The following is an 11,617-nucleotide window of genomic DNA, read 5'->3' as shown; positions in this document are numbered from 1 at the left end:
TGTATTCATTTTGCCTATAAGGCTTTGCAGCCCGTCGCAAGATAGGTTCAAGTGAACCAGAAGTATAGAGGGCACAAGGAGTAGAGATAAAGCAAAATAACACACTGACCACACACATAACAGAGGAGAACAATGAGGGAGAACTCAACACCACACAACACACCAAAGAGCACCGTCAGTGAAATCGAACGGCATCGGTCAGCCGAGTCCAAGCCACGACACTGCATCGTCGACGCAATCGAAAGGCTCCGCGCATTCGAGACTGCACAACGCCGCGACACCACCTGTGTCGAGGGGCACATTCGAAGGGGCACGCGAGGCCGAGACGACGCCACGATACCTGTGTGCCACCAGCATAGTCGAAGGGCATCGCCTAGCAGACCAAACCACGACACTGCACCGTCGATGCACCAAGAAGCACTCCGCACGAACACCACCGAAGAAGAGCACAAAACAACCGTCGACCCCGAGCCGGCCACACCACCACCACCGAGCCGCCACCCCACAAACATCAACGGCACCACCTCCAACCACTGGTCTCTGTAGCCAAGCCAAGCTCCAAGACGAGGCCCTCATGAGGGAATGTGACGTTGAGCGCCACCATCGTCTAACCCAGGAGACCTGGGCCGAAGTTTCCTCCGGAGCATCACAGACAGGCAAGGAGGCGAGCACAGCAACACGACGCCTTCAACAAGGGGACAGTGCAAAGCACTGCCGTCGTTGGCTTTGACCGCAACCGAAGCTCGGCTTTCACCGGCTGTGTCACCACCCCCACCCAATAGCCTGGAATCCACCAAGACGCCCTCCGCCAGCAATGTAGAAGAGGAAGCCACAGCCTGCCCACGAACAGAAGCTGCCACACCACGCGGAGCCTCCAAATGCAGGCACCGAACCGAGCAGAGCTCGATCCAAGGCTAGGCAGACTAGTGCCTGCTTGGCGCCGTGGTCACCGCACACCTCGTGCGTCGACGCCGACGCGAACACAGACCCCATGCCAGGGCCTAGCTGGCCGGAAGAGCCGAGTCGCGCCCAACTTGCAGCAGATGAACCCCAGCCTCCTGCGCAGACCCACCGCGGCCCTCAAGCCGAGGGGGATGGCCCCGTCGCCGCCTTCACGTCCGAGGAAGGAGGCCAGCCACCGAGCAGCCGCAGCCGCCACGCGCGCCGTGGGTGCCCCCAGCTTCTCGCGCCCGATTGGATATGAGGCGCAGCAACAAATCGGACGGGAGCTGCAGGCCCGATTGGATCTGAGGGAGAAGGACGCCCGTCGCGCGCCGACTGGCCGCAGGTGACAACCGGAAGGCAGCCGGTGCACACAGAGGCAGAAGGCAGGGCACCGAGGTCGGCCGCGGCGTGCCGGAGCGCCAGCCAGAGCACTGACGCGTGAGACCTCAGGACTGAGCTCCGCCGTGCCCGAGAGCAGCCATGCGCCGCAGCAAGGTCCCCGTCGCCGCCGTCAGCCTCACGGCTTTGCGTTATGGCGTCGTCCGGCGGCGGCGGAGAGGGGGACGGCCGGATTTTTAGTGGCGGCGGCTAGGTTTTGCAGGTTCCGCCCGAGTCGCCCACACGGGAGCGACGCGGGGGCGCTAGGTTCTAACTTGCATCTTGTACATACGGAATCCCTCTGAAGTTCTAACTTGCATTTTCTTCGATACATAGGAAGCTAGTGGGACCATTTCAGGTCCTGGGGTATACGGGAAGCTTAAATTTGAGAGTGGCATTCATAGAGTTCAGGTATGAAAAGTTAATAACAAGCCATTTTTCTGTTATCCATCAAATTGGCCTTCTCATCCTTTCAGTTATTTGACTAAACACAATTCATGGCAGCGAGTTCCAGTAACTGAGAAATCTGGACGTGTGCACACTAGTGCTGTATCAGTCGCTGTTCTTCCTCAAGCTGATGAGGTCGGAATTGGCTATAGCCATTATTTTGATAGAGCCTTTTTCTTCTGAAGTTCTTTCTTTTCATCCCTGCAATTTGTGGCATGACTAGTAGTTCTAAACATGGCTTCTGCAAGTGCAGGTTGATGTCCAACTGCGTAATGAGGACTTGAGAATTGATACCTACAGATCAGGTGGCTCCGGAGGCCAGTCTGTCAATACGACTGATAGTGCTGTTAGGATAACTCATCTTCCAACTGGAACAGCGGTTGCAATACAAGATGAGAGATCACAACATCAGGTTGGAAAGCCATGGGTTTCCCTTTCAAGTCAGAAAATGTATACTTGTGTGGCCCATCTTTTTTGGCTTGTCCATTCATAGCATTGATGTCATTAGCATAAATCCATAAACTTAAAAAGATTGCTTCACTCCCAATGAACTGTCTGTACATCTCATGCCCATTATTATGTGTTGATAAATGAGTCTGCTCCATTAATTTTATATCTCTGTAGAACAAGGCCAAGGCTCTCAAAGTTCTCCGGGCAAGACTATATGAATTGGAAAGGCATAGGCTCCATGCAGACCGGTCGAAGCTCCGATCAGAGCAGGTACCTCACTATTCGTTAGCTTCCCATATCAATGCAATTGATGGGATCACTAAGCCCTAACCTTCTGGTAGATTGGAAGTGGTGACAGGTCCGAGCGCATCAGAACATACAACTTCCCACAAGGACGTGTCACCGACCATCGTGTCGGGGTCACGCACCACTCCATAGTGGACGTCATGGAGGGAGAGAGCCTGGACGTCTTCATCGAAGCGCTGCTGCTGCAAGAAGAGATGGACGCAATTGCTTCGTTTGCTTCATGAGCCCTAATTTTTGTGGATTTCTTCCTGGAGTGACAAACCACATCATAAACACACAGAACACTGAACCAACGAAGAGAGGAAACTTTAGGATTCACACAGTGTATTGTTCGGCTGTTCTGAGTTGACATGTTTCTCCGATCCTTGTTATCTCGGGTTATGGTCTTACGGTCATTTGCTGTCTTGTCATTGTTTTGTGACTGACTGTTGGTTCTGATATTTTTCCCCGTGTAATTTTCTTTGGGGTTACTCCCAGATTTTCTGCGGTTACTTCTTTATAGCAAAAAAATGCCCTGGATCTTTGGCCACCTTTGAACTGAATTGAAATGCTAAATTCTCTTAAGAAAACTATATTAATGTGGAACCTGAGGGAGAGAAGATCCTGGGCAATGGGGGATTTGTTTGTTTTGCGTAGGCCATATGGCAAGGTAGGGCAGCCGCCATACCTTGATTTTGTAAACAATAAAACATGTATGCATACAACTTTTACTACTGTATTATTTTGAGGATCATGCAACTTTATTCAAGGATATTAAGAGGTGCAGATACATGATCTTGTGGCATTCCCAGCCAAACATGACGGCCGTAATCTTCTCTTTTTTTTTGAGAAAACTTCCAGTTTATTCATCTTTAATCTTGACATTACAATGCATACTAGAAATAATAAAAATTACATCCAGGTCCGTAGACTACCTAGCGTTAATCTATCGGCTTCAAATTTTTTTTTTCGAAACGGAGGCAAAAATATTTGCCGGCTTCAAATTTTTTTTTTCGAAACGGAGGCAAAAATATTTGCCTGATCGATTAATTAAGAAGAAGAGAATTGCCCAGTTAATTTACAAAAAACCAGGCGAAAATCGATACAGACTCCCAAATGCGGACTACTCGCAAAGTAGGAAACACCAAAACCGCTTAAGCGGCCCTCTAAACAAACAACACACGCACCCCTCAACACTTGAAGAACACAATGAAACTCCTAACAAGCACACTAACGAAAACTGACCACCCTCCATCATGAAATCACAGACGCCTTTCGGATGGCGCCACACTTCTTGTTTTTCTTCTTCTTTGGTTTCTCCTTACTTGGCATCTTCTTTGCAGGGTCACTTGTCTTGCCAGATGTCGGCTGGTGAGCCACCCATTTGTCAAGAAAATCGTAAAACCCATTGAATTTCTTGGTGTCGTTGTCATCAACCAAGGGGCTCGTGGGAACAAGCACCAACCAACTGGCAACATCAACATCATCGACCCGAGGAACCACTGACAGAACATCCTCCACCGCAGGAACCAGCGACACAATCGACTTCGGCACCTTTAGTTGCTCACATGATAGAGATGAAACATGTTCCTTACACAACGTCGTCGATGAGTCCACCTCCAATCGCTCCAAGGACATAGGCGAAGCAAGGTTCGAACATATATCCCGAAGCTCGGGCATGAGTTGCAACACCGGAGCCGCAAGCCCGACGATGGACTCGCCCACAGCGGGAGGCAACGCAACGGAAGAAGCAGACACCGATGGTGAATTGTCCCGAACACGAGGAGAGAAACAACCATAGGGCTCTGTCCCCCGGACCTCCGTGGAGTCAACAACTGCCACACCAAGAGGCTGTAGCGTGGCCTGCAACATAGCCGCCACAAGGGAGAGCCTACTCAAAGCATCCTCTGCCCGCTCCAGGAAGCTCTCAATTCGTGCCTGCCAGCCTTGAAGCAACCCGGTCTGATCAGCAAGGGCGGTCTGAAGCACCATAGAAGATGGGGTTGTCGGGCTAGCAGAAGCAGAAACCACAGACGCCCAAGACCCACAGCGAAGCGCAGTGAAGGGGAGCGTGGATTTCATTTGGCCCTCTCTTGAAGGAGGAGGTGGATGTTGTTGGGTGCCAGGGCGAGAGACGGGCGGGACGACATGACATGCCAATGAACTGAGAGGACGCCATGTGTTGCATCAGTTGCACGCACGATGCCCGTTCTCCAAGCAACGAGAGCATCAGAAGGGATCTCTACAAACCGCAGCACAGTGGCCACGGACGAGGCATCTGCAGCAGCGACCGTGAAGCCAAGCGGGGATTGGCCGTGGAGCCAGAGCCAAGGCCGGCGACGCCGAACGACGTCGGCCCCCCACCTTCACCCATCCTAGATCCGAAGATGCCTCAAGAGCAGTAGCAACAACAACAGCAGCAGCCGGATCGCTCACCCCGCTGGAGCATCTGGCAGCCAATGGCGTCAGCGGGGTGAGCTCCTCCTCGTCGTCAATGCTGCAGACTTCATCAGCGAGGGAAACCCACGACACGGCCAGCGGCGGCCGCGAGGCCCGCACAACGGCGTCGGGAGCGAGCACCTCCTTGGAGCTCTGAGAGCCCGGCCGCGCCGGAGCAAGCGCTGAAGGCAGAGAGGGCTCCTCCCCGACAGCAATGGCCGTGACCACCGAGCAGGGGCTCGCCACATGCAGCAGCGCCCCTTCCAGCAGGAGCTCCGGAGGGGCCACAGAGACCTTGAAGGCGTGCGGTGGAGGAGTCCGCTGCAAATCAAGATCCAGGACGGAGGGCGCCGCCAGGAGCAGAGGAGGTGGTGGTGGTGGCGGCTCCAGCTCAAAGAGGACGAGCGACGGAGCAGGGAGGGCCGTCCGAAGCTCGCAGGTGGCCGAGGATGCGGCGAGCAGCCGGGCAAGGGTCGCCGGCGCCGGGGAAAGCACCGAACGCGGCTGGGATCTCATGCCCTCGTCATGCACACCCCGGGTGCAGGAGAGTAGAGAAGAGTTGGAGGAAGCCGGATCCAGGAGCTGCGGCCTCGGAGGAGGCCGGATCCGGGCGCGGCGCTCGCGGAGGTGGTTGGAGCGGCCGATCCGAGCGGCGGCGTGCTCACGCGGCGTCGGGCGCGGTCACGGTCACATTGAATTTTTAGACTTCCAGGATTTCATTTTTGATGGTGTTTCTTGGGTGCTCGCGTAGGCTTCTACCTTGGTGAGTGTACTGGCACGCATCAAAATCATTAATACGTTGGACAATCTCCCGAACAACTGAACAAAAGTAGCACTTTATCCTGGACGTCTCTGATTACATTCCAAACAGTCCAAAAACTACATACAGGCCAAAGGCCGAAGCTTGTCGACACGGCAGGGCTTCAAAAACTGTAGGATCCGTGACCCAGGAACTCGCCCTGATCAGTGCGGCCGCAGAACAACGTTTACCAGCTACTCCAACAAAAAAAACGCGAACCTTAAAGAAAAAAAAAGGAGAAATCCCCAGCGGCCTGCGAGCACGAGGCCTCCCCTGCTCCCCGCAGCATTCGCAGCCTCCGAAAACTACCCCAACCCAAAACCCCAGCGCCCCCTTCCCAAACCCTAGCCCCTCGGGCGGCCGGACGGCCTCCTCGCCGGCCCGGCCAACACACCGCGGAGGTGCCGCGGCAGCCCGCCACTCGCCCGGCCCTTCCGTCGCCGGCGCCTCTTCCGCGCCGTTCGCCCCGCAGGCAGGGCAGGCTGCAATCCGCGCTCTGCATTCCGGCAGACCTCTCCAGGCGCCAAGGTAAATTAGGTTCCAATCCGACGTCTGAGGCCGGAAACGCCTCCGGTTGCCATGACTTTAGTTAGGGGCGGCGAGATGATTCTTGCGAGGCTTCCATGGAGATTCTGTTTAGTTGCTCAGGGTAGAGGTGCTGAGCAGCGCCAGTGAGGTGTTATCTGTTTGACTTTAGCTTGTATCTTGACAATCCCCGTGTCATCCTGCCTTGCCTCATGAATTTGCCCCTAGGAAGAGACATTTTGTTTACTCGACGGCCGTTTGATTCATGCTATGATCTTAGTGTCGTTTAGGATGTCACGCCCCAATTCGATTCGGTTCCGATTCCATGGCAGCTGTGTGATTTGCATCGTGCCTCTGTTTGCGAGAATGTCATGTGGGAACAGAGTCATGTTGAATAGCAATTCCGCACATATCTCTGCTTTTCTCAGCTTTTCGGAAATTAGCCCTTGATTGCCGTGTCTGACAAACATTTTATTGTTGACATAGATGGAGGAAAAGGGACAATCTACATGGTTGGTCACTAGTCATGTCTAAGTTGTTACAAACTAGACCGAGGTTTCATACTTCTGTTTTTCCAGTGCGTGAAGGCTGTGGCTCACTTGTATTTAGATTTTGGAATGCAACTACGGTCTTGTTCCATTAGATCACAAACTACACTTGAAAACGTGTGCACAACAAGACACATCTGACTGTAACATGCATGGTTTGTTTAATCTTAAGTCTATGATGTCCTCTCTGAATGGACCAAAACTTCTCCATCCATGTCTCAATAAAAAGAAATAGATGTGACATTGTCATCTTCTAGCTATTTGGTTTTGTTTTCATCCTTTTAAGGGCGATGACTCTGTGCTTGCAGATGACCAGGTGGGATGAAATTCTCACCCTTCCAGTTCAGAACCCAACCATATTGGAGTTTTCAGCAGCAGATATCACGTGGTCCATGGTGGAGGGCTGGAAGGACTCAATGGACAGGCTTGCACTCATTCCGTTTTCTAGGGTGGGTGATTTTGTCAGAGGAGAATCAAACAACAAAGCATGCCCGACAAGATTCCACGTTGAGGCACGGAGAAGGCGTTCTCCAACCATGACCTGCAAACCAAAAGTCGACGGGATACTTGAGTATATTCTGTAAGTAAATGGAAGCATGCCTAGTGTTTATGCATCACATGTTGTGTGAGTGGCTGGTTGTGTGCCTTGTCCTTGATGCTTTTGGCTTTAGCTGTTTCCTAGTTGAGATGCTAGAATTTAAACAGAATATTTGAATACGGCGACACCATTCCATGCAGGTATTGGTGTTCTTTTGGTCCAGATGATTATAGAAAGGGTGGTGCTGTCCGGCCTAGCAGATCCTCTTGCGGAAAGAGGAAAACACCCGCTGGTCGCCCTAATACAAAGAGGGGGTGTGTTTGCCATTTTATTGTGAAGCGTTTGATCGCTGAACCATCATTGGCTCTTGTGATATATAACCACAACAAGCATGTAGATAAGAAAGGCACACCATGTCATGGTCCCATGGACAAGATGGCTGTAGGGACGAAGGCAATGTTTGCACCTTACATATCGGATGAATTACTTCTTGAAGTTATGTCTTTGCTCTATGTTGGTATTCCTGTCGAGACCATAATGCAGAGACATACTGAAATGGTTGAAAAGCAAGGAGGACCATCAAATCGTGATGATCTTCTTACTCACAGATATGTTAGGAGGCTGGAAAGAAAAATGCGGCGTTCTGTTTATGAACTTGATGATGACGATGCTGTTAGTATGAACAAATGGGTTGAAAATAACCAGGACTGCGTATTTTTCTATGAAGATTTTTCTGATAATGATACCTTTGTCTTGGGCATTCAGACAGATTGGCAGCTACAGCAGATGATTCAGTATGGCAACCGCAGTTTACTGGCTTCTGATTCAAAGTTTGGAACAAACAAGTTAAAGGTCTGTCAATGTCATCTGGTTCATTTTTTGTTTTCTCATAGTACTTTAGTTTGCTTGATTTCTTAGTAGTATCGTTGTTTGCCATTTTGCAGTATCCTGTACATAGCATCCTTGTTTTCGACCAGCAGAAAAATGCAATTCCTGTTGCTTGGATCATCACTCCCAATTTTACACATGGTGAGATACATAGATGGATGGGTGCTCTATATGATCGAGTTCGTACAAAAGACCCGACGTGGCAGTTGGGTGGCTTCATTATTGATGATCCCTTGACCGATATGCGCACTATAAGGTAACTAATGCTTCTCTGCCAGTGTACTGCTTCCTGGGTTTGTGGTGCCTGAGTATATTGCTTGCTGAACAGGGAAGTGTTTCAGTGCCCGGTGTTGATTTCCTTATGGCGTGTCCGTCACGCTTGGCATAAAAATTTGATGAGCAAGTGTTCAGATTTTGAGAGGCGTTCAATGATGGCTAAACGACTCGGGGAGGCAATATCCAGCATCTGTAGAGGAAATGGTGATATAGAATTATTTCAGGCCTTCCTGGAAGATTTTATTGATTGCTCTGGCTTTGTGGACTACTTCAAAGCTCTATGGCTTCCAAGACTTGGTTGGTCCATGTACCTTGCTTTTCTAGCCAAAATATCTGGATTTTACTTGTTACAGGGTATTTGATAAGTTCTCTTATCCAACCATTTAATCTCAATATCTTCCAGGGGCATGGACGGACATCTTGAAGACCAACCCGTTGGCTACTGCTGAGGTAGCTTCAGCAATTGAGAGATACCATCACCTGCTAAAACTTCGGCTGTTGAATGAGGCAGATGAAAGCATCTACCAGCGTGCAGACTGGTTGGTTCATAAGTTGGGTACGAAGGTTCACTCGTACTGCTGGCTGGATGAATTTTCTGGGAAGGACAGCTTCTCTCGTTACTGGAGGAGTGAGTGGAAAACTGGTCCAAACCCATGGCAGCAGGGATTGCAAATTCCGGATTCTGATATTGTAATTGAAGGCAACTGTGCTAGAGTGGTCTGCCAGAAACACAAGGAGAAGTCCCATGCCATACTGAACCCAGGTTCTGAGCTTGCATTGTGTGACTGCAGCTGGTCAAGGAAGGGAAACCTTTGCAAACATGCAATGAAGTCGGCAAAGGTTTGCCGTGACAGGGGATTGGCACCGCCATCTTTGGCGCTGCTTCGCTACTACCAGGCACTGGCAAATGTTGTTCATTGCCCACCCAGTGACTCTGTGATATGCGACCATGCAATCGCGGTGGCAGTTTCTGTGAGAACACAGTTAGATGCGTTGCTTTCCGCCACCAATGGCAGTTCTCCAGATACCTCACTTTTCAAGGGTCCACAATCAACCAGTGACAATGAACCCAGAGAACTTGATGTTCGGGAAGCCAACATTGAAAATGGCAGTGAAGTTCCCGCTGACGAGGATAGCGATGAGGACAGTCTTGCTTGCAAGAAAAGAAAGCCTAGAGGACCATCTGATGAAGACGAAATCGCTACAGCGACGCAAGTTTCTGAAGCTGAGAGCAGTCAAGCAACTTCTATACGGGAACTTGATCGATCTCAGGATAGTCCTGCTCCCCAGGAAAGAGTGCGCAGAGAAACTTCTGACGGGTATGAAGGAACTGCAGTGATGGAAATTTCTGATGACGAGGAAGAAACTGCAGCGGTGCAAATCACACAACCTTCTGAAAGTGAGAACAGTCAAGCGACTTGTGTGCAGGAAGTTGATCGCAATCAGGATAGTCCTGCTCGCCAGGAAAGAGGGGGCAGATAACCTTGGGACGGTGATGGAGGAACTGCGACGGTGCAAGCTAGCGATGGCGACAAGGAAACTGCAGCTGCTTAAAGAAACTGATGGACTGAATGATTCTTCTGTCGAGGTTAGATTAGCTGATCGGATAGATGGGACATGACGCCTTAGGCCTCTCGTTTCTCGTCTGAAACCACCAGTTTGTTTGTGCGGTTTGTATGTTTTCAGCTACCAAAACTTCATGCTTACTGAATGAAGTCAGGCAACACGCAACCAATGCTTATCCTTGTAGCGGATCAGGGAACCATGTGAATAAAGCGCAACAATCTCATGTACGTGGTTTACAATCACATGAGCTTGTTACTTTGTCCCCTGTATTACGACGATTTTCCCCAAATGATGGGCAAATCTGAATTGCTGCTGATGGAGGTTATGTTAATCTTCTCTTCCCGCAGCGTGCTCGTACTGGGAGCGAGCAAGCTCGAAATAACAAGCCGCTTCATGGCAAGAGTGCATACATCTACTAAATTTCAGCCGACACGACTCATAACCTTCACCAAACTGAACTTTCATGGGCGTGAAACGAGCCTCGTGTTCTACCCGAGCTCCCCAACCCAAGCACCAACAAAATCAGTACAAATCCCTCAATCAATACTTGTGGAGTACGACAATGGAACAAATGATTCGAACAGTTCTTTATTGATGATGAATGAACGCTTATATACAATGGCAACAGTCGCCTCTAAGGGACGCGATGGTTCATAGAGATGCCTTCCAAAAACTGCCGTGATCGGTTGCTGGCCACACATGTGAGAAGGAGCAGGGACTATCCCCTAAAAATCGTTTTTAACATGTACTGTACTAATTTGAACTAAAACCACAACGAGTAATTTGGAATGAAGGAAGGATTTTTTTTTTTGAAACTATGATGATTTTTATAGCAAATTCAGAAACTATACACCCTAATGAAGAAAAATCAAAAGTATCACCCCGTCAGCCTCCTGTTGGCCGAAAAGGGACATTTCGGCCTCCTAATTTTAAATAATCCTAAAATTCACCAATTAATTACTACTGATAAACAAAGTCACAAAGAACTAGTAGCAAAAAGAATCATCTAAAAAGAATACTCCTAGCTCAAATTATAGGCAATCTAGTGATTTGAGAAAATTCATGAAAATTCAAATTCAAACTTCCAAATCTAGTCAAACTTGATATCTACAGAAACTTCATAAAATTTCTAATCTAATGCATAAAGAATCAAATTAAAATACTAAAAATCCTATTTGATATGAATTTTCTAAAAAGTAGAGCAGGTGTTGGCCGAAGAGGGACTCTTTGGCCAACTGTTGGCCGAAAAATACTTTTTGGCCAACCGTTGGCCAAAAAGTTCTTTTTGGCCAACTGTTGGCCGAAAAGTCCACAAGAGGCCAATGGGGTGATACTTTTGATTTTTCTCCATTAGGGTGTATAGTTTCCGAATTTGCTATAAAAATCATCATAGTTTTTTTTTTAAAAAGGGAGTATATGGGACGGAGGGAGTACTTTCTACTGAGTGTGGAGTTCTCTAGGCATAGTCATATTTGTTCGTTGGATCTCAACCCGCCTGGATTCTAATGAATTCGAAGATGGAGAGAAGGCAGA

General features: G+C 49.5%; 2 protein-coding genes across 4 annotated transcripts in view; both read left to right on the top strand.

Annotated features, from left to right (window-relative positions):
* LOC119364071 (peptide chain release factor 1-like) overlaps positions 1-3,064 on the top strand; it is a 4,920-nt gene extending 1,856 nt beyond the window's left edge. For 2 of the 3 annotated variants that reach the window (XM_037629477.1, XM_037629493.1), the window contains 5 exons: positions 1,660-1,734; positions 1,828-1,905; positions 2,024-2,182; positions 2,395-2,490; positions 2,562-3,064. In XM_037629477.1, the coding sequence (XP_037485374.1) occupies positions 1,660-1,734; positions 1,828-1,905; positions 2,024-2,182; positions 2,395-2,490; positions 2,562-2,750 (597 nt within the window). In that variant the 3' untranslated portion in view covers positions 2,751-3,064. The remainder of the gene's footprint in view (positions 1-1,659; positions 1,735-1,827; positions 1,906-2,023; positions 2,183-2,394; positions 2,491-2,561) is intronic. The other variant, XM_037629485.1, reaches the window with a different exon arrangement.
* A 2,959-nt stretch (positions 3,065-6,023) lies between these two features.
* Positions 6,024-10,353, top strand: LOC119364065. Its single transcript, XM_037629467.1, has 6 exons — positions 6,024-6,271; positions 7,125-7,396; positions 7,555-8,206; positions 8,299-8,498; positions 8,571-8,815; positions 8,922-10,353. Exons 2-6 carry the CDS (start codon positions 7,125-7,127, stop codon positions 9,998-10,000), a joined length of 2,448 nt encoding a protein of 815 aa, XP_037485364.1. The 5' UTR covers positions 6,024-6,271; the 3' UTR covers positions 10,001-10,353.
* The last annotated feature ends 1,264 nt before the right edge of the window (positions 10,354-11,617 follow it).

This window comes from Triticum dicoccoides, chromosome 1A (assembly GCF_002162155.2).
Source record: "Triticum dicoccoides isolate Atlit2015 ecotype Zavitan chromosome 1A, WEW_v2.0, whole genome shotgun sequence".
Classification (NCBI taxonomy): domain Eukaryota; kingdom Viridiplantae; phylum Streptophyta; class Magnoliopsida; order Poales; family Poaceae; genus Triticum; species Triticum dicoccoides.
This window is presented reverse-complemented; position numbering and strand designations above follow the sequence as displayed.